Source organism: Rhinatrema bivittatum, chromosome 1 (assembly GCF_901001135.1).
Source record: "Rhinatrema bivittatum chromosome 1, aRhiBiv1.1, whole genome shotgun sequence".
In the NCBI taxonomy this organism is placed as follows: Eukaryota; Metazoa; Chordata; class Amphibia; order Gymnophiona; family Rhinatrematidae; genus Rhinatrema; species Rhinatrema bivittatum.
Genome location: NC_042615.1, coordinates 124,772,356 through 124,795,871, shown reverse-complemented (window position 1 = coordinate 124,795,871; position 23,516 = coordinate 124,772,356). Strand labels below are relative to the sequence as shown.

General features: G+C 47.5%; 1 protein-coding gene across 1 annotated transcript in view; it reads right to left on the bottom strand.

The window, feature by feature from the left end:
* The window catches only part of FRG1 (FSHD region gene 1), a 76,856-nt gene that overhangs the window by 35,976 nt on the left and 17,364 nt on the right, over positions 1–23,516 (bottom strand). Inside the window, exons 3-6 of the mRNA XM_029586977.1 lie at positions 23,084–23,206; positions 18,771–18,828; positions 16,830–16,944; positions 1,187–1,291 (exon numbers count right to left, since the gene is read on the bottom strand). Of these exons, the coding sequence (XP_029442837.1) occupies positions 1,187–1,291; positions 16,830–16,944; positions 18,771–18,828; positions 23,084–23,206 (401 nt within the window). The remainder of the gene's footprint in view (positions 1–1,186; positions 1,292–16,829; positions 16,945–18,770; positions 18,829–23,083; positions 23,207–23,516) is intronic.

The window sequence follows — 23,516 nt, the reverse complement described above, 5'->3', positions numbered from 1 at the left end:
AGGGGTGAAGGATAGTACTTCCTTTGGAGAAAGAAAGCTTCCTTGGTCCCTGTCTCGCCGGCCTCTAGAAGAGGCTGGATTCGGAGTGCTGGCAGAGAGTTATTGGAGTTTCATGGTGGTCCCGAAGTTGGGTCTCGGCATCCCTCACCCTATCTCCGAAGAGATTTGTCCCCAGTACACAGCACGTCGGCAAGTCATTCCTGTACCTCTGGTTGGAGATCTGAGGCCCGCAGTCATGCCATTCTGCGGGTGCCAATTCCCGCTGCAGAGAGTCTCAACACAGTCTCAAAAACATCATATGTCACTCGGCCCTCATGTTTTCCGCACGCCAGGCCTTTGTGTACCAGTGACACGATGGTGTCCTGCTGCTGTTGAAGCAACTGCTCAGCCACTTCCTGCACCTGCTTCCAGAGTACTAGCTCATATAGAGATGGTAGGCAGCAAAGCAGGCAATGAGCATGGTGCTTTGAAATACCTTCCTCCCAAGAGCTTCCATCGCTCTATGGTCCTTCCTTGGGGGTGCCGAGGAATAAGTCCGAGAATGCTTGGCCCTCTTGAAGGCGGATTCAACCACTGTGAGGGGGTGTTCCCATATCCTCAGCAGCAGCTTCTTAATGATCCTGTGCACCAGAGCCGCCATGATCTCCTTAGGAGGCTCTCAAGCATTTTGCACCTGGCATCCTCCTCCATTAACTGAAATGGGATGGCTTCCGCCATCACCCTCAGGAAGCCTGTGAAGGTCAAGTCCTCAGGCGGAGACTTCCTTCACTCCTCTGGAGAAGGGTCTGATGGGAGATCCTCGGAGCCCTAGTCAGAGGACTCTGACAAAAAACATCCAAAAGTGAGCTCACTCACACCGCAAGGTTTACAGAACTGTGGGAAGAGAGAGGCTAGAGAGGGACCCCACGTAGACGCATGATATAGGGCATGCTCAGTGTGCCTAGTCAAAGGTCTAGAAACCTTGATATAAGTTTTCCACATTGGGGCTCCATCTGATAAAGTCACCCATGTGTGAAGACTAACATCCTGTCATTCTCATAAAAGAGGGGATTTTTAAGTGACAACAATCGGCATATTCTATCAGTAAAGAGGAAGCACTGTGCTTACTCACTTAGAAAAAAAAATCAATGTAAGGAAATATGTTTTTTTGTTTTTCTTTTAGCAAACTCTGTTAAATTTATGTTACCTTTATCATTTCTTCTGTTCCTGCAGTTTTATTTTGGGCCACAATATCCCCCTCCTCATTATAGCTGATGAAGCAGCTGTTCGATGCTAACAATGCCATTTTGCCCTGGAGAAAAATACCATATGCATTAGTCTTGCACAGAAAGTTTTAAATAAAAAATTACATTCTATCAGCTAGTTCCGATAAGCAAATGTCCCATGTGCTTTATAATTAATAAATGGCAACAGCTTTCTAAGGATACATCTGAAACAAAAGTGGAGTCATTTATAATAAGCATAAATTATTTTTACCTGATAATTTTCTTTCCTCAAGTCCTGCTGGACGAGTCATCATGTGTAGGATTTTCCCCTCCACAGCTGTCGGAGACAGAAGACGCACCTCTTTTATGACCTCACTTCAGGTTATAAGGGAGGTGTGTCCCAGGACCATAGCTTATAGTCTTCTGCCAGAGCACTATGACTACCTACATACCCCCCCTTTTTTTTTTTTTATAAAATGTCATAGGATCCAAAAATCTGTTCCAAGTGAGAAAAGAGAGAGAAAAAAACCCTAGGAAATAAGAGCGTGTTTCATATTTATTTCCTACTTAATCATGTGTTCCTGTGTAGGTTCTGGACCGGTCTAGCAGGACTCAAGGAAAGAAAATTATCAGGTAAAAATAATTTAACCTTCCTTTTCTTCTTGCTAGACCAGTCATCACATATGGTAGTTAAAAAAGCTACTTTTTGTTGTGGTGGGAGAAAGACAGGGCTGTCTTAATAATCCCTGCTCCACCTCTGCCCAGCATAATGCTTGTGCCTACCCTTGAAGAGTGAGTTTGGAGTGCTGCTGGTATCACTGTGTGTGAGCCCTTGTGCTGAGGTGAAGTTGATGCTACCCAACTGGAGACGTAGCTGGGTCCTCACCGACAGGAAGCGGACTATCAAGGACCAGGACAGCTTCACCTCTAACCTGTCACTTCTGGGCAGTGACTCTCCCACTACGGTGGCTAAGATGTTTGCTGTGCTAAGATGTTTCTGATGTTATTCTGGGAGTTACTCAATCCACAAAAGAAGGGTCAGAAAAGAACAACTGTTCTCCTTCCAGCTGGGTCTTCCAATCCAAAGTATCTGAAACCTACCCAACTAGTCTCCCAGGGGTACAGAGGGAAGGCAGAGTCTTTAGAATAATAAGTCTCAGATGAATTCAAGGTAATTTAACAAAAGCAGTTTTCCAAAGGAAAATTAGTTTCTTACCTGATAATTTTCGTTCCTGTAGTACCAAGGATCAGTCCAGACACCTGGGTTGTGACTCCGCACCAGCAGATGGAGACAGACTAAAACTTGTGGGCGGAGCTACATATGCCCCTGTGCCAGTCACAGCCCCTCAATCTTACGTAATGTCAAAGTAGCATAGGACAGGTAAACTAACTACAAAACCCATCCCCAACGGGAGCCATGTCCAAAACCCCTTGAAAACAGCAACCGAATAACTCAACGAGCGGACTCTCCGATTCTTCAGAGCAGCTGGGGCGGGATCCTGGACTGATCCTTGGTACTACAGGAACGAAAATTATCAGGTAAGAAACTAATTTTCCTTTCCCTGTACGTACCAGGATCAGTCCAGACACCTGGGATGTACCAGAGCTAAGTTACCGAGGGTGGGAAGCAGAGAGTCCCGCACGGAGTACCCTCTCTCCAAAACCCCCGGCAGTGTCTGGAACATCCAGCCGGTAATGACGGGTAAAGGTATGCAACGACTTCCAAGTAGCCGCCCTGCAAATCTCCTGGGGCGACACCTGAGAAGCCTCTGCCCAGGAAGCAAGTGAGCACGAGTAGAATGTGCTCGGAGACCCTGCGGCACAGACTTTCCTCGTACTATGTACGCCGAACCAATGGCCTCCTTGAGCCAGCGTGCAATCGTAGCCCGGGAAGCCAGACCCCCACGCTTTGGGCCTGAGAACAAAACAAAAAGATGATCCGTAACCCGGAACGGATTGGTGACCTCTAGAGGACTGCCCTCCGGACATCCAACTTCCGCAACTCCTGCATCTGTGGCAGCGACGCATCGTGAATGGGAAAAGCTGGAAGCTCAATGGACTGAGTCACGTGGAAGGCCGAAACCACCTTGGGCAAGAAAGAAGGGACCGTCCGCAAAGAGATTCCAGAATCCGAGATCCGAAGGAACGGCTCCCTACAGGACAGAGCCTGCAATTCTGAGACGCGACGCGCCGATGCAATAGCAACAAGGAAAACTACCATTAACATAAGATCCTTGAGCGTTGCCCGTTTAATGGGCTCGAAAGGAGACGAGCACAACGCGGAGAGTACCCAGTTGAGATTCCATGACGGACAGGGATGGCGCAATGGAGGACGAAGATGTTTAGCCCCCCTGAGAAAATGCGCAACATCCAAATGCAAGGCCAGGGAACCCCTGTGCCCCTTGCCCCTCAGACAGCCAAGAGCCGCCACCTGTACTCTCCACATTGCGCTCTGCGCACCATTCGTCGAAGACTACCCAGACGCGAACATAAGTCATAGAGGTAGACTACTTTCTGGCCCGCAACAACGTAGCGACTACCCCATCCGAATAACCTTTCCTCTTCAAGCGCTGCCTCTCAAAAGCCATGCCGCGAGACAGAAGTGATCCGCATCCGCCGAACAAACGGGGCCTTGACGGAGGAGGCCCGGAAACCCCTGGAAGCGAAGGGGAGACGCTATCGACAACTGGATGAGGTCTGCGAACCACGGTCGCCGCGGCCATTCTGGCGCTACCAAGATTACACTTGCCGGATGTAATTCGATGCGCCGAAGAATCTTGCCGATCATCGGCCAAGGAGGGAACACGTACAGCAGGACATTCGTCGGCCACGGAAGGACCAACGCGTCGACGCCTTCGGCCCCTCTCTCTCTCCGACGGCTGTAAAACCTGGGCGCCTTGGCATTCTGCCAGGTAGCCATGAGGTCCATATGAGGCGTCCCCCACTTTTGGGAGATCAGCTGAAAAGCCTCCGGCGCCAGCTCCCACTCTCCGGGATCCAGATGATGACGGCTGAGAAAATCCGCCTGAACGCGAAGGAACGGAGAGCCGGCACTGAAAGGAAACAGGAGCCGCAGCAAAATAAAAGCAGCCAAAATTTTTTTTTTTTTTTTACTACTGCCGCTGTCCTCGGTCCTGAGGCCTGTGTTCCAGCAGGGGTGAGTGAACCGGGCTCCCCGGTGTCACCTCCGACGCTGCTACTGCAAAAGGTGGGTCCTCGACCCTAGCAGCGGCCTCAACCAGGGGGGGATGGTCCCCTCAGGACTTTCAAAACCCCCCTGGGAGGCAGGACCAGCGGGAATCCAAATAGAACAGAAAATAGCTTTTAACAGTAAGACAAAACTAACTAACCAAAGAACCCTGACTATAAGAAAAAAAACCCCAGGGAACCAGGGCTGTGACCAAACCTGCACCATCTACTGGAGACAGAGTAAGACTGAGGGGCTGTGACTGGCACAGGGGCATATGTAACTCCGCCCACAAGTTTTAGTCTGTCTCCATCTGCTGGTGCGGAGTCACAACCCAGGTGTCTGGACTGATCCTGGTACGTACAGGGAATTTGGATTATTTACCAAGTAAGTAGCAATAAACAGCAATTTAAATTCTTGTAAATTTTGAAAATAGCACTCAAAACAAAATCTCTTTTCAATAATAAATAATACCAAAGAGCCTATTTCTCTATTTAATTTCCTTACAGAATTACTATTCCCAGACTGGTACCAGTATCTGCTATAAAGAGCACTTATCAGATAAGTGATGAAATTTGTCTCAGTTTAAACTGATGTAAGTGATGCTGTTTGTAGTAAAAGAAGTGGATTCTTCTCAGGAGTTCCAGTCTAAGCAACTGGTGTAAGAAAAGGCAAGTATGGTTTTCTTTCCTGTGTTCTTAATCTTAAATGAGTTCTGGAATACTATCACTTTCTCTCCTTCCTTTCATTTGTTAGCTGTGTCTCTGTCTCTCTGGATCTCTTACCCTATCTAAGTAGACATAGTGTTGGTGATAAGTGTATTCACTTAGCTGTTCCAAAGTGCTTGCAGGGCTCTGTCTAGTGATGCTTGGTTTCCTCAAGACTGTCGAATGTGGATGAATGTTCTCTGAGCTCAGGTTTCATGGAGTGCGCTGCCCGGATAAGCAATTTGCCCCGCTCCAGCTAATAGCGGGAATAGATGATGTCTCTTTTTCACTTAAAGATATTTCTGCTCACAGTCACAATCACTCTCTGTCCTTTCACAATTGTTATCACTTTATTCTTGTATAGTCAGAATAGGTGTTTATTATTATTATTATCATTATTGTTAACCAGAGGAAAATGAATTTTTAGGCTGTCACTCTTTTTCTGTTCGCACTCACACTTCACTTTGTTTTTTTTGTTGTTTTTTTTAAGAGTCGTTTAGATATTATTATGTCTCTGTTTAACTTTAATGAATGATTTAAAGAAAAAATATTGAAATGTAAGAGCATGACCGCTCGTGGGAAAAGAGTTTAAAGAAATACTTCCGGTTTGGCGAATGGGACGACGCTGAGACGTGCACACCTTCACCTAAAACAAAACTTCACTTAGTGTAGCTGGGTTCAAAAAAGGTTTGGATAAGTTCTTGGAGGAGAAGTCCATTAACGGCTATTAATCAAATTTACTTAGGGAATAGCCACTGCTATTAATTGCATCAGTAGCATGGGATCTTCTTAGTGTTTGGGTAATCGCCAGGTTCTTGTGGCCTGGTTTGGCCTCTGTTGGAAACAGGATGCTGGGCTTGATGGACCCTTGGTCTGACCCAGCATGGCAATTTCTTATGTTCTTATGTTTAATAACTATGTATTTGATTTAACTTATATTGTGTTTTCATTTATGAATAAGAGGGTTGGTGGGTCGGCATATGGATTTGTTCATGGCAGCATGAGTTCATAAGATATTTTAAATGTATCTGCACTGCTCAAGTAGGGTGTTAAGTAGTTTTTGAACCACGGCACTATTTTAGATAGCTGATAAGTAATTCTAAATACATTTATGCATCTTAAAGTATGGCCTAAATTTATTCAGAGCTGTGTCTATGTAGCCCTAGTAGGGTTCAGCATTTAATTCTATCACTCGGGTCCCACTTAAATAGATAACGTATGCACGAAGGGGTTTTGCTCTTTTTCCTGGTAATAATGGTTTAAAGATCTTTAAAAAAATTCTCTCACCAATTTTTATACAGTCATCTTGCTCTTTTGTTAAGAAAAGAATAGGCAATACTAAACAAAAGATCATTAATGTGAATGGTGCCAATGTCCTTAATTTGAGTCATAAAATATAGGACACTACATTAAAAATTTTGAATTAAAGTATATCAATAAGTTCTTTAGTTTAGTGAATGGATCTAACTCTGTGAATATGAATTATCATGTTGGCACCACATTTCTATTTGTATTCATTGCAACACTGTAGAAATGTTAGTACAACAATGTGTCTGGTTCCAAAGGAAAATTGAATGTGGTCTTTTAAATATCAATGAGAAAGCTGGTCTGATCATTGTTTAGCTTATCTAGTTAGGCACAGTTTTCATTTTTCCACTCGCCTCCCATCCGTATATGTACTTCCGTATTCTTAGACTGACACAATTGTCTGTTTAGCTGTATTTATAAGGTACATGAGCACAAATTTTTGTTTTCCTTCTATCCGTGAATGTGTGTGTTTCTGGTTGTCACAATTTATTTTAAAGTTTGTTTTTAAACAATTTTATTTAACATTTTTAAATTTTATTTGTTATTAAATTAATTAGCAATTGTCTTTTATGATTTTATATATGTTTAATTATATTTAAGTCTCTATTTATGCTTGTATGTCTTAATATTTGTGTTTTATGATTGTTGTAGCCCCTGAAGCAGCTCGGTCATATGAGTGAAACTCGTCCAGAGTCGGGCTTTATTCTCTACTACATCATATTGTAATAATAAAGAATCCTGGTTTTTACAGATCTATACTTCTTGGTTGCTTCCTTGCCACCTTGGATCGCTTCCGTCTTGTTTCCTGGGACCTCTCTTTGTAGTACCTCAGCAGGCTCCCCCCCCAATTGGGACTATTTTTAAGGGGACCTGCTGCCACCTACAACTGCAGGTGGCTCTGCTTTCACTCTTCTTGCCCCAGAAAAGAACTGGCTCCTGCTTTGTGTGTCTGAAAGGGCCTGCCTCCTGGGCACATACCTGCGCCAGTCTTGTACGCACTGGGATTTAAGACTCCGTGACCTACACGGTTTTTATTTTCAGGAAGGCTCTGGGGTTTTGAGTCCCCCCAGATCCTTCACTAGCTTTTCCAGATCTTCTCCAAAGAGGAGTCTGCCCTTGAAAAGTAGTTTTACATTCAGTAGGCAAGACTTTGAATCAGAGTCTGCCATCCAGTTTCACAGCCATTAAAATTCTCCTGGCCACTACTCCTGAAGACAGAGCCCTGGAGGACATTCTTACTAGGTCATACATATCAGCCAGAAAATGCTATAGCTAGTTCCAAACAGGATAATTCTGGGATACCTGGGAGCTGTTGTGTTAGAATTCAGTCTTCTTCCTAGATTCTGAGGGTGGGGGGAGGTTCACCGTGCAGCAGGGAACTGCCATTGGATGCTCTGATGCGTGTGATCCTAGGACCCGGTGAAAAGATGCCTAGGGCGTGTGTGTGCATTGATGTGCGTGATTTGGCGTACGGTGGGAGAATCGGGTACTAACTCAGATGATGATGTAACTTATTCAAGGTTACTTAGCCTGCCTGGACTTGGATTCTATGCCTCAGCAGAGAAGGCTTCCTAGTTCCTGCTTCTCCTGGTTTCAGTCTTCAGCCTTGCTCAAGCCCTCCAGCCTGTTTCCGTCTTCTCAGCCTTCAGCTTTGCTTCCAACTTCACCAGTGGCTCCGCTGCAGTCTTCAGCTCCGCTTCAGCCTTGTTTCAAGCCATCAGCCTTCTCCTTGCCTGGCTTCAGCCGCAGCCTGGTCTTTGTATAGATTTTTTGGATTCAGTCATAGTCTGGCCCGTGCCAAGACTTGTTCACCTGCCACTGGTGTGGGTCTCAGGTCTCTACCTATGAGGCTGCATCACAGCAAGAGGGGCTCACGCATATGCAGTTCCTTGCATTGTTGAACCCAATGCTATGCAGCTTGGCCGCATAGTCTCTGCAAATAGAGGCCTGCAGGGCCATTTCGTTTGTCGTAAATGTTTGAGGGTTGCCTCTATTTTCCTGTCTTGGGGTCCTTCGGTGCTGAACCCTCTGTCGCAGAACAGTTGTCTTGCTTGTAAATGTCGAGACCAAAGCGTCGACTTGGGGGGTTCTGAGGAGGCTGTTCTCCTCCTCCAGTGGCAGGAGGTAGATCTTACTTAAAACTCTCTCGCCTTTGTGGAAAATTACATTCCATAAGGACCATAAGCCTGTGGGCATTGTGCAAGGGGAATGCCTTCAGGGGTTTCCTAATGCCATGGAGGATAGGGTCCCCTTCAGCTGGGTCCTCAGTGGGAGTAACTGACATCCCTAAAGTGTCCACCACACTGGAAATGAGTGCTGCTAGCTCCTGTTTCTGGAGTAGGCATACTATGGGGGCATCATATTCCTTTAAAGAGAACTTCCTTTCCTCCTGAGAATCCTCTGGGGAGAACCTCCTCCAGAACATGATGATCCCTGGAGGGATAGGAGCTTGAATCCCCCATAGTAGGGGACTCTGAATTCTCCCTTGGCCTCTTGGCTGCTGTCTCCTGTCTCTAGGGAGCAAAGGTTATTCCTTATGGAATCAGGAGTGCCAGGTCCATGCGTGGCCAAATAGGTTTTATGCATTGCCATAATGAAATCTGGGATAAAGATTGCCTGCCAGGGATCCATATGGCCCCCATGGGCATTAGGAGGGGACAAGCCTCCCCCCAATCCCATACTGGGGCTGCCCTCTATCATGCCTGCAAAGGAAAGAAGAGGATTCACTTTCTCTAACAGTCTGGGGCTACTCTGAACCTGCGTAACTGTCCTGGTTCAATCAATGTTTTTGCTCTCAACTGCTCCTCCTTTGGTTGAAGGACTGAGTTACTATTTTCACCCTGAGACTTTCTGCTCGATTCTTCTTCATAGACCAGGCAGAAGGAGCCTGCAATGCTGGGGTCCTGTTTGGCTCCACAAACGGCACATCTTCTACCTCTATGCCCAGCTGCAATGTTCCAGAAATGGCAAGGCAAACAAACAAAAAATAATGCTTCCACAGTGAGTTAAGCTTCTTCTCCCCCGCCGTGAACAAGCATTGTCTGCCACTGCTGCCCACCCTCAGCTGAGCTGCAGCATCAGGATTGCTGCAGCAGTGCACATTAAATACTTATTTGTGTTGCTAATACAGCAGACCCCATATTGCATTTTCCTTACCCCAAACAAAACAGTGGAATAATTGCTTCTCACCACCTCCCGGGAGCCACTGCTGGCTGCTAAACCAGACATAGTTTCTTCCTGCTTCTGCTCTTCAGTGTTTTGTTTTGCCTTCACCAGGGAGAGAGAGATGGGGAGGATCAAGGACAAAGAAAGGAGAGCCATCCTGCAGGTCCTGTTTTTTTGTTTTTTTTTAAAGGGCTGCCAGGTTCCTGAAAGGTTCCATAGATCCCTAAAGGTACTGGGCTAACGCCCAGGGGCTCAACCAGGGCAGGGCCTGGGAGAATCAACCGTTACAGGTTGTTGTTCCTGGAGCAATAAGGATTCCACCAGGCTGGGGCTGTACCCAGCCTCTGGGAGCTTTCGTCCTCACGTGTCCACAGTTGCTGGAGACTGAGACTACTGGTTATAGCCCTGTAACATGCCTCCTTGAGAGCCCAAAGTGAGGTCACAAAAGAGGAGGATCTTCTGACTCTGATAGCTGTGGAGGCAGAAATCCCATACGCGACGACTGGTCTAGCAGGAAGAAAAGGAATAATTAAGTAATTTATCTCTGTGCTTCACACAGAGCAAGACAGCAGTTATCCCTTGGACTGAAAATCCCTACATAACACAATAAATGTTTTGAACTACTTTGAAATCTTCTTTTTGATGAGTTGTTGATAATATTCCTAGGACATATTTTGCTCCTTATAGGAAAATTAGTTTCTTACCTGATAATTTTCGTTCCTGTAGTAACAAGGATCAGTCCAGGACACCTGGGTTGTGACTCCGCACCAATAGATGGAGACAGAGCAAGACCTGTCGGCTCAGTCATATATGACGGTGTGCCAGCCACAGCCCCTCAGTCTTACGAAATGTCAAAGTAGAAACATGAAACCAGTAACCTCATCTAAACCTAACTTAACCAGGGAGCCAACAAGACCCCCACTGGAACAGAACTCCCCTAACCAAGGGAGCGAAACAAGAAATCAGATTAGGCAATTAACCACGAGCGGACTCTCCGTTACTCCAAAACAGCAATGCGGGCGGGATCCTGGACTGATCCTTGGTACTACAGGAACGAAAATTATCAGGTAAGAAACTAATTTTCCTTTCCCTGTACGTACCAGGATCAGTCCAGGACACCTGGGATGTACCAGAGCCAACTTACCGAGGGTGGGAAGCAGAGAGTCCCGCTCGGAGTACCCTCTCTCCAAACCCCCCAGTCTCAGTAGCCTGAACATCCAACCGGTAATGTCTAATGAAGGTAAGTAACAACTTCCAGGTAGCCGCCCTGCAAATCTCTTGAGGCGACACCTGAAAAGATTCCGCCCAACGCGCCGCATGGGAATGAGTTGAGTGAGCCCCGAGACCCTCGGGAACCGGTTTCCCCCGCACTAGGTACGCTGAGCCAATGGCCTCTTTGAGCCAACGGGCGATCGTCGTGCGGGACGCTGCGGCACCTTTCTTTGGACCAGAAAACAGAACAAACAGATGATCTGACACTCGAAAAGAATTAGTGACCTCTAGATAGCGAAGGAGGGACCTCCGCACATCTAGCTTCCGTAAGTCCCTCGTTTTCAGATCAGAGGACTCCCCAACCGCGAAAGCGGGAAGCTCTACTGATTGATTCAAATGAAATGCCGAAACAACTTTAGGCAAAAAGGAAGGAACCGTCCGCAAGGAGACCCCTGAGTCGGAAATGCGCAAGAACGGTTCCCTACAGGATAGCGCCTGCAACTCTGAAACACGCTGTGCCGAAGCAATCGCCACCAGGAATACGGTCTTCAACGTGAGACCTTTAATAGTCGACCGCTTCAAGGGCTCAAATGGTGCCTAGCATAAGGAGGAGAGAACCCAAATGAGGTTCCAGGACGGACAGGGATGATGCAATGGAGGACGGAGATGCTTCGCTCCCCGAAGAAAACGGGAAATATCTGGGTGCAGGGCCAGGGAGGATCCCCGCACCTTACCTCGCAAGCAACCAAGCACCGCAACCTGTACTCGCAGGGAACTGCACGCCAGTCCTTTGGCAAGACCAGCCTGGAGAAACGCTAGGATATCGGAGACGGAGGCTGAAGTGGGATCCACTCCACGCTTCACGCACCAGTCCTCAAAGACCACCCAGACTTTGACATACGCCAAGGACGTAGACTGCTTTCTGGACCTCAACAGCGTGGCTACCACCGCATCTGAGTAACCCTTCCTTTTCAAGCGATTCCTTTCAAAGGCCATGCCGCGAGACAAAAGTGATCCGCATCCTCCAAACAGACGGGACCCTGGCGGAGGAGCCCCGCGAACCCCTATAGACGAAGGGGAGCGTCCACCGACAACTGAATGAGATCGGCGAACCACGGACGACGTGGCCACTCTGGCGCCACCAGAATCACTGTGGACGGGTGCAACTCTATGCGACGAAGGATCTTGCCTATCATCTGCCACGGGGAAAACATGTACAACAACACGTCCGTCGGCCAGGGAAGAGCCAATGCGTTGACGCCCTCGGCCCCTCTCTCTCGGCGTCGGCTGTAAAACCGTGGGGCCTTTGCGTTTTGCCACGTGGCCATGAGATCCATGTGGGGTACCCCCCACGTCCTGCAGATGAGAAGGAAGGCGTCCTCTGCTAGTTCCCATTCCCCGGGATCTAGGTGATGACGACTGAGAAAATCCGCCTGGACATTGTCGACTCCGGCAATGTGAGACGCTGCGATATTGCTGAGATGTTGTTCCGCCCATCCTATCAAGAGCTGCGCCTCCTCCGCTACTAGTGGACTCCGTGTCCCGCCTTGGCGGTTGATGTAGGCTACGGTGGTCGCGTTGTCCGACAATATCCGAACCGCCTTTCCCCGTATCAACGGCAGGAAGGACTGCAGTGCCAGGCGAGCCGCTTTGGTCTCTAGCCGGTTGATGGACCACTGCGCTTGAGTCGAAGACCACCGGCCCTGCACGGACTTGCCGAGGCAAACCGCTCCCCAACCGGAGAGGCTGGCATCCGTGGTCACTACCGTCCAGTTGGGAACTAACAGGGACACACCACAAGTCAAGTGTTCCGCCACTAGCCACCATGGCCGGCTGTCCCTCGCCTGATCCGTGAGCGGCAGCGGAATGTGGAATTCCTCTGACACCGGCTTCCAATGGGATAGCAAGGATGATTGTAATGGATGTAGATGAGCGAACGCCCAGGGGACCAACGCGAGCGTTGACGCCATAGACCCCAGAACCATCAGGTAATCACAAACCAGCGGTAGCTGAAGAGACAATAACCGCTTGACTTGAGTCTGCAGCTTGCGCATGCGCTCCCCGGACAGGGACACCTGGCCCCGTTTCGTGTTGAAGACAGCTCCTAGATATTCCAAGGACTGGGTGGGAACTAGATGACTCTTGCTGAAGTTGACGACCCAGCCCAGGGACTGCAGCAGCTGGATGACTCTGGCCACGGCCATCCGACACTGGCTCTCAGACTTGGCCCGGATCAACCAGTCGTCCAGGTAAGGGTGTACCAGGAAACCCTCTCGCCGAAGCTGAGCTGCCACCACGACCATCACCTTCGTGAACGTACGAGGAGCCGTCGCAAGCCCGAAGGGGAGTGCTCGAAACTGATAATGCCTTCCCAGGATGCAGAACCTGAGGAACCGTTGAAATGAAGGCTGGATACCCACGTGGAGGTACGCTTCCGTGAGATCTAGCGAGGCCAGGAATTTGCCGGGCCGTACCGAGGCGATTACCGAGCGAATTGTCTCCATTTTGAAATGAGGGACGCGAAGGCATCTGTTCACCGCTTTCAGATCCAAAATCGGTCTGGACGTGCCGTCTTTCTTCGGAACGATGAAGTAAATAGAGTACTGGCCCGTGCCTTGCTGACTGACAGGTACGGGGGAAATGGCTCCCAAGCTTTCTAGGCACCCGAGGGTCCCTAGCACCGCCGCTCTCTTCTCTGGATGCTTGCAGGGCGACACCAGGAACTTGTCTGACGGGATTCGAGCAAAATCTAATGCGTAACCGTGTCTTATCACGTCGAGGACCCAGTGATCCGACGTTACCTTGACCCAATTCCTCGAAAAATAACGTCAACCTCGCCCCGACGTTGGAAACTACGGCCTGGGGTGGAGGCGAGGGATGGGTCAGCCTCATCTCATTGCGAAGCCTTGGACCCCGTGCCCGACGGGGTCCCCCCCGGTCTACCGAATCTTTTCCCACGAAAGGACTGCGGCCACTGGGAGGATTGAGCGGAAGACGACCGGTATGCGGGGCCCGATGATCTCTGAGGACGAGACTTTCTGCTTCCACGAAAACGGGGCCTACTGGACAAGGAGGACCGGGACCTAGACCTGTCCTCAGGCAACTTGAAAGCCCTGTTCTCCCCCAGGGAAAGCATCAAATCATTCAATTCCTTGCCAAACAACAGCTTTCCCTTAAATGGAAGCGACCCCAGGTGAGCCTTGTAGGAGCCATCCGCCGTCCAGTTACGAAGCCAAAGGAGACGGCGCGCAGAGACAGCCACAACCATGGACCTAGCAGAAGTCCGAAGGAGATCGTGGAGAGCATCTTCCCCATATGCTATCGCCGCCTCTAATCGATCCGCCTGCGAGGCTTCCTCGTCTGATAGGCTCGCATTTGCCTGGAGGACCTGAGCCCAGTGCAAACTGGCTCTCATAGCGAAGTTGGTACAAATGGCGGCCCGGACTCCCAAGACTGATACTTCAAAAATCTTCTTCAGTTGCACCTCCAGCTTCCGGTCCTGGATATCTCTAAGGGCCGTGGCTCCCGTGACAGGGATCGTCGACCTCTTTGTCACCGCTGAAACCGCCGCGTCCACCTTCGGGAGCCTTAAAAGCTCCAATGCATCCTCCGGCAGAGGATAGAGCTTGTCCATGGCCTTGGTCACCTTCAGGCCTAACTCCGGTGTATCCCATTCCATAAACAGGATATCAGTCGACGAAAAATGGAAGGGAAAAGCCACTGCAGGACCCGTGAGACCCAAAAGCACCGGATCCATATTGGCCTCCTGCCGGGCGACCACCGGCGGAGCTTCTATCCCCAGCTCCTGGAGAATAGCTGGGATAAGTGGGGCCAGTTCCTCCCTGCGGAAGAGTCGGACCACTTTCGGGTCATCGCCTTCCACGGCTTGCGTCCCTTTGCCTGCTCCGGGCGGGGTGGAACCGCCCCCTGGCGTCCCCTCGGCCCCCCGCGGGGACTCCTCGTGGGGATCCACCTCATCATAGGTGGAAGATTCGCTATCTGTGTCCTGTGGGGCACCCTGCGGGACTCCCCGCGGGGTTCGTGTCCCTTTGGTGGGGCCTTAAGGAAGACCTGAGGTCCCCCTGGCTTTCTTCTTTTTCGGACCCGACTTGTGAGCCCCCGAAACGACTGCCGCCTCCGCCTGCGGCCCTTATATTTAAGGACCTTGCGCAGCAACAATGCAAAGTCCGTTGAAAAAGAAGAAGACCCGGAGCCCGAAGATTCCTCACTTGAACTAACCTCCCCGGGGGGCGCTGCCCCCCCGGGGTATCCCCCCCCCGCCAGTCTCGGCTGCGGGGAAAGCGGGGGGGGGGAAGACACCATCTTCCACCGGCACCCGCGCGATTTCGCGGGCAGAGCCTAAGATGGCTGCCACTCCCGCGCTAAGCGGAAAGAGATCCTCTGGCCCCTCCAACGCTGCTGCCACACGTGGTGGCGATCGAACCGCACGGGAACGGCCCCCCCCCGACGCTGCCCGGACGGCCCCATACCGCCCGGAACACAGGACGCGCAAAGGCCCTCCCTTGAAAGGCACGCGCGTGCCGAGCCGCATGCTCGGCAGGCCGACCCGCGCGGCATCGGAAACGAGCGCGGCAGAAAACAGATTAAAAAAATAAAAAACCACCCCCCGGCAAGCGGCTCCCCCCCCCCGAAGAGAACGAGACGAAGCTGTGAAGAGACAGAGAGCCGGCAGGCAGAAAAAGCAAAGAAAACTTTTTTTTTTTTTTTTTTTTTAAATACTCGCCGCTGTCCCCGGTCCTGGGGCCCTGTTCCAGCGGGGGTGAGTGAACCGGGCTCCCCGGTGTCAGCCCCGACGCTGCCACTAGACCAGCCGGGTCCTCGACCCTGGCAGCGGCCTCAACCAGGGGGGGATGGTCCCCTCAGAACCACCCAACCCCCCTGGGAGGCAGGGCGGACTGGACCTACTTCAAAACCAGCACTTCAAAATAAAAGACGCGTGGCTGGAACCTTAACTAACCAGCACTTTCAAAATTAAAAAACAAACCGAACTACCCCTAACTGACTAGCAGAACCCAGGGCAGGCCGAGGCTGTGACTGCACGTGCACCATCTACTGGAGACAGAGTAAGACTGAGGGGCTGTGGCTGGCACACCGTCATATATGACTGAGCCGACAGGTCTTGCTCTGTCTCCATCTACTGGTGCGGAGTCACAACCCAGGTGTCCTGGACCGATCCTGGTACGTACAGGGAATGAGACTTGTTTGTACTCAGAATCCCAGAGCTACTGAATGACTGTGTCTGAAGGGAGACTTTATACCAGCCGTGGCTCTTTGCAACCCACCTGACAGGTCTTAGCATCTACAGTTTTGACTTCACATTGAGCAGGTGGTCTGAACTCTGGTCCCCAAGGGCTATCAGGCCTGGCTTTCAGGATAACAGAAACATGGAAAATGCCTGGGTTCTTGAACCAAAATGTATGCAGATATAGCCAATAAATAATCCTTGCAGATATTTTATTGTCTTCAGTGTCTGGAATTGAGAATTCCTGCCATACAAAAAGCAGGATTATGACCATCACAATACAGTAGATGGCAATTCAAAACCCTGGAATGGCCAAAAGTGTTTTCCCAGAAAACTGGGTCACTTACTAGCTCTGGAGATTGCCATATTAAACTGTAACTTTCTAGTATACTACTTTAGGAATTTAGATATCTTGTGTAAAACAACAGATTTTACGAGGACACAAAAGAAAAACATGTCAGGAACTAAAATACTGAGAAACAGAATCATCCCAATGTACCAGAAGGGGGTGAGGGAGGAACTAAGCAAAATTCTTTAAAGCCTAGCGGTCAACCAAACAGTGACAGAAGAGAGAGTCTGTATGCATATGCAGGAGGGTGGCACTGCAGGGTGTGGGTGAAAAGAAAATGCTGCCATCACGCTCTATGCTTCTACTGCATAGAGCGTGATGGCAGCTCCCTGATAGGGAGTTGGGAGAGAAGGGACCAGACAGGAAGCCTTGCAAAGGAGAAGAAAGAGCAATCCTCTTAAAGGATAAACACTACAACTGGTCAGTATCTTACCTCTTGAAAAACAGGCTCCCATTGTTCTCTGGATCCTATGGCATCTGAGCGTCCTATGACCAGACCATCGGAGTTAATTCCAAGATACTTGCCATACCCAGATTTCAGAGCAATTCTGACAAACCAAAATATATAAAATGGATTTAAGAAGAACTCACTCAACATTTTTTTTCTCTAAACAGATTTCTGGCTACATACCTTCTTAGATGGTTTTAATCTTACTACAATTTCAACCATAATAATAATAATCCAACACTAAACTCCAGGCTCTCTCAAAGAGGAACTAACATCTCATACACATGACATCCTTGTTTTTTTTTCGGTTTATGGCACCAGTATAGAAAAAATAAGAGGCAATTAGTAGGATTCCATATCTATCTATAGGGAGAGCCTGAACCAGTCTCGGTCTCACTTCCACAACTTGCTGGAATTTGTAGTTTGTTTCTTAAGAACTAGAAATCCATACATGCAATGGGAGTAAGACCAGGAACGGCCCAGCCTCTGCCTACAGACAAGAGCAATGTATTGCTGTGATAGATCCATTCTTAATGACAATAAGGCAGAAAGACAGTCAAACTGTGCAGCAAAGCACTTCTCTGTGATCTTATTCATCTAGCTCAAAACAATTTGATCCTAGGTTAACTAAGTAACAGAAAATACTCAGCTCTGTAAGCATTCTGCAGGTCTCAGCTTTCTGCCTCCTCTGCTCACTGTGGGATACAGCAGTGGAGGCAGGCAGCTCTGCACTGTAATGCCACATAACTGCACTTCTCCTGTGAAAAACAAATTCCTCTGAAAACAGGGTGCAATTAGCAAACCAAAAAATATTTTTTTAAAAGTCAATTTACTTTCATTTTTATATAACTTGATTATTTAGGAGCTGGTTCATGAAATAATGCAGGTGTTTACAAATGCACAAGTCACTAAAAGAGCAGATAACAGCTGCGTTAAAAAGACTGCAGCCACATATTTAAATTATGCATAAAAAGGGATAATCAGATCATTCACTCATTTCCCTCTGTAAAAGCTAGCACGCTGAAGCAAAGCTCTGTGCAGCCCATTGAACAAGAACAATTTTGCTCCAGTTCCTAAGATAGAGCAAAAGGGAAACCTAGCCCCTTTAACACTATTGGCATCAACATTGCTAAATAAAATAAACCCTCCCTCCCAATCACCACCCCTCTCACCTGGAAGCCACCGACCATCTCCCACCCCCTTCCAGATTCCCTGATCACTGTTCCAAACCAGCTGGCTCAGGAAAATAGGCTTACTCATTTGTTAGAGAAGGGAGGAAACAAGCATACCTTCTCCTGCAGGCTGGGGTGGAGGGAATGTGATTAGGGGGAGAAGAGGGCATTAGTTTTTATCTCCGTGTTAACTGATCTAGTAAAACTGGGCTAGTTAGCAGATCAGAGATTTCTATGGTAACAGATCAACCCCCAGTTATCATGGAAATCTTAACATGGTGTTCATTTACACACTAAAATCTTAGTGGATACCACCGTAGGCAAATATCTACCTCACATGTTAGATTTGCAAGGTTAACCACGGTACTTTTCAAACCTAATGTGGCTTTAGGCAATTGGCCTGTAAGTGGATTTTCATGATTGTGTTATTTCGATTGGTAATGGTATGGTAAGGGTAATATTTACTGTATTTGATAGACTATCTGTCTATAAATCAAAACTGTGTTCACTCCTGGAATTCAAGTCCAGAGTAATAAATGAATATCACACTTCTGCTCACAGAGCTGAATCTTGTGAGGATCTCAACATACACAATGACTCCTTTTCATGACACTGACAAGAAACATTCCAGATGATTAGTGGGGTGTCACTCAGACAAGAGCTTGCTACTGAACACTTACTGCTAACAAGCATGTCTGAATCAAAAAGAAAAGGAAAACACATTATATTTAATTTTTCAGTGAATTTTACTAACCTGGAGTCAGACAACTTGACTGCTGTAAATTGCTCTGGAAGAGCAGGTCCTTCACCACCTAAACATGGGAATCAAGCTGTAGATTTAGATTTCCTCTATTAAAGAGATATTAAATGTATTTTTGCTGATTTTTTAACATGATACTGTTAGACAGTTATAATTTACTGTTATACTAAGAATACGAAAATTGGTTTTTACCTACTAATTTTCGTTCCTGAAGTACCACAGATCAGTCCAGACAAGTGGGTTTTGCATCCCTACCAGCAGATGGAGGCAGAGAATAAAAACTTTGAGGCACTGCTACTTAACTGAGAATGCCACCTGCAGTTCCTCACAACTAATTAACTGACCCCAGGGCAAACTTTAAAAATGGGATTGGAGCCCGCACATCAACCCCAAGGAACCAAGCCAAACCAGGCCTTTCTATAGGCTTGAAATATAAACACACTGAAAATCTTATACCCTTCACTAGTATTATCAGAAAAAGGTATTTTGCAAAGAATGGGAGGGCCTCTGGACTGATCTGCGATACTTCAAGAATGAAAATTAGCAGGTAAGAACCAAGTTTCCTTTCCTGTTTGTACCTCACATCAGTCCAGACAAGTGGGATGTTCAAAGCACCCTTATACTGGGTGGCACCAGAAAGACCCGCTCTCAACACTCAAACATGGGTTCTTCTGGTGAGCGAACATCCAATCAGTAATGCCTGGAGAAAGTGTGCAGTGAAGACCACATTATCACCCTACAGATCACCTGTGATGACACCAACTGACACTCAGTCCAAGAGGCTGCCTGTGTCCTCATGGAGTATGCGTGCAACCCCTCTGGAACCTTCCTACCCTTGCAAAGATAGGCAGAAAAAATAGCTTCCTTTAACCAACAAGCAATTGTGCCCTTTGAAACTTTACATCCCTTCTTCACTCACCCAAACAAGACAAACAGGTGATCAGTCTATTGAAAACTGTTGGTGACCTTCAGGTACTGCAGAAGAGCCCACTGAACATCCAACAAATGAAGCTCTCTCGCTTCCCATTCTCCAGAAGACCTGTTCGGAAACACAGGAAGCACCACAGTCTGGTTAAGGTGGAACAAAGACATGACCTTTGGCAAAAAGGACAGCATCATACGCAAGGATATGCCATCATCCGTAATTCTCAGAAACGGCTCCCTATAGGACAACACCTGTAACTCCGAAATCAGTCTAACCGAACAAACCACCACCAGAAAGAACACTTTCAGAGTGAGATCCTTTACCGACGCCTCCCGTAATGGCTCAAATGGAGGCCCACAGAGAACTTGAAGATCCAAGTTCAAACTCCACGCCAGACAAAACCTGTGTACCAGTGGATGCAAATGCTTGACCCCCTTCAAAAACCAGAGTACATCCAGATGTGATGCCAGAAATCTGCCTTGCAGGTTGTCTCATATAACCCAAAGCCGCCACTTGCACACAAATGGAATTGTACACCAAACCCTGCTGTAAAAATGCCGAAAAAGGAGGGACATCCACTTGTAATGGATCCAGGCTTTCTTCGCACACCCGGCCTCAAACATTCTCCACACTCTGACATATGCCATAGATGTGGATGGTCTTCTGGCCTGAAGCAAAGTGGCAATAACCGGCTCAGAGTACCCCTTCAATCTCAAATGTTTCCTCTCAAAAGCCAGGCCGCGAGTCAAAAATCATCCACCCGATCCGAAAAGATAGGTCCCAGATATAACAGCCCCGGGGGGCCCATCTACTGCGAGATGAACCAGATCTGTGAACCACAGACGATGTGGCCACCCAGGCGCAACCATTACGACCCTTCCTGGATGCCAATGCGCCTTAACAGGTGCCAAATAGCAGCCATGGAGGAAAGACGTATAGTAGAATCTATGTCTGCCATGGGAGAACCTAAGCGTCTATTCCCTCAGCTCCAACCTCTCACCCACGATTGAAGAACTGCTCCACTTTTGCATTGCTCCTCGACTCCATCAGATCCAACTGGGGCGTGCCCCAACTGGCCCAAATAGGGTGAAGGCCTCCACTGACAATTCCCATTCCTCCAGATCCAACTGCTGCCTGCTGAGATAGTCCACTTGCACACTGTCTACGCTGGCAACATGCGACGACAATATCCCTTCCAGATATTGCTCTGACCAGGCAAACAGGTTCCTGAGTTTCCAGAGCCATTGCTTGGCTCTTTATCCCACCTTACCGATTGATATAAGTTACAGTCATTGCATTGTCTGAGAATACACTTACCATTCATCCCCAGATCCCCGGTATGAAAAATACCAATGCCCTGTGAACCACTCTCATCTTTAAATAATTTATTGACCAGGTTGCTTCCACAGCTGACCACAGACCTTGGGCCATCAATCCCTGAAAGACCACCCTCCCCCCCAACTAATGAGGCTGGCATCCGTGGTCACCACCACCCAGTCTGGAGCTTCCAGGTTCAGCTCCTTCTCTAAATTGCGGCGTGACAGCCACCACAAGAGACTGGATCTAGATGCCTCCAGTAGCGGTAAAGGTCATTGATACTCCTGATAACAGATTCCAATGGGACAGCAGTGCTTCTGAAGACAGCGTATGTGGGCAAACACCCATGGCACTAAATCCAGCATAGAAGCCATAGAACCCATAAAGTGTAAATAATCCCAGATCCTGGGCACCAACAACCACAGGAAACAAACTATCTGTGCCTGAATCTTTGCCACCCTCTCTGGGGTAAGAAAGACTGACAGTTTGGGTATTGAACAGTGCTCCCAGATACTCCAATGACTAGGTCGGTATTAGATGACTCTTGGACACATTTACCACCCAGCCTAGAGACCACAGCATCTCCATTTAGTAACATAGATGGTTATGTTTACATCGGACATCTGTTATGTTAGGAAGAAAAAATGGAGTAGCAGCACAAATGGAAAAAAGAAATCCCACACCTAACTCAGCAACACTGTGTAGCACATCATGAAGATTTAGGAATAACTGATACATGGAAAGAAGTCAAACTGATGCAAGACATTGAAACTCTTATCAGAACTGTGTACTCTATGTTTAGTAGATCTATTTCGAAAATAGTTAAATTTCAAGAAATCGTTGACGCCTCAGAGCATGATTCAGTGGCATTCAGACCTTTAAATGAAATGCGATGGCTGTCGAGGCATTTTGCTGTACAAGCTATAGTTCAAAACTATGCTGTTTTGTTACAATATTTCGAGGAACAGCGGGTAAAAGACCCAATTGCCAAATTCTGTTTCAAGAAGCTGAGCACTTCTGAGTTTAGGGTGGCTCTGGAAATTTTGAATGATGTTCTATCAGATTTGGCTTCATTGACTCTTCTTCTTCAGAAGAAGGGTTTAACAACTCTAGAATCTCACCATCTAGCTCGAGGCAAACTGAACAAGATCAGAAGTCAATATTAACAAGATCACCTCAGTGGAGTCAAAGTGTTAAAGCGCTATTACAGGTACCAACCAATAGTGCAGTCGATACAAGCTCGCTGATCACATTTATCAATCTCTTGTGTGTCCATCTGGATGAAAGGTTTCCAGAAGAGGAAGTACAGGCATGGGCTGCTTTTGATATTGGGTCACTGCCTGAGGAGTTAACAGTAGTTGATCAATACAACAACTTCAAATTCGTTATTGCTGAGAAAATCAAAGACATAGTTGTTTCAAATTTGTCATCTATGTTGTCGTTTGTAACTCAAAATGAACAATTCAAAGACCTTGCTGTGTTGATGGATATTGGAGGAACATTCATGGCATCCAGTGTAGACTGTGAATGTGGCTTCAGTTTAATGAACGCTATGAAAACCAAATCGCGGAATTGTTTACAGACGGAGCATTTGGATATGATCATGCGTGTGAAGAACTATCAACTAGATGGCGGAAATATAGATCTTGACAGAATCTATAACGAATGGACAAATGAAAATGTAAATATTATGGACTGTGAAGTTGTGAACTGAGTTATGAGGCGCAGTCCCCCAGTATATATGGTATAAAACAAACTGTTACGCTTTCTACTTGCTATACCTTAGTAGCCTCTTTAGTTAAGAAGTATATAAACATGTTAACATTTCACTTGGTCTTCACTTTTTTTTTTTTTTTTTTAACTCCAGTAGGCTGAGTTGTAAGTTTGGACGCACAACATTAAGTTAAGTTTCAGAAAAGTTGCACACAACAACATTTTTGCATACATAGCATGTCAGAAATTAGAGGGAACATTGCCCCGGGGCCACCGGAGGACATCCCCAGACAGCATGGCTAATTCAGCCTGCTTATTGATGGGAAAAGACTAACATGAAACAATAACAAACCTTTATGAGGAGCTCCGAGTGTAAAAAGACCAGTGTCAAGGGCATGGATGTAAGCACCTCTGTCCATTTCTATTGCCACTGATCCTGTGATGTCTCCAAAATTTTTAACTAACCACCAGTTTCCTGAAAGATAAAAATGTACAACAAAATGGCACTGTTATAAGTGTGTGTTCTATAGTACATTTTATTTCATATACAATAAATTCAGAAAAGTACAGTGTTTATTTTGATTTAGTTCAAACCTTTTCACCGATAGCTCAATCGGGCCGATACAATACGGACGTGCTATAACTATGCGTCCAAACTGGGCGCCTGCTTTCCTAATGCATGCCCATCCACCTTTCCGTGGCAAACGAGCCCCTTGCTTAAGGGTTATAAATGTGCATCCAAAACACGTGTCCAAACACTAGTTAAACTGTGTGCAAAGCTCAGC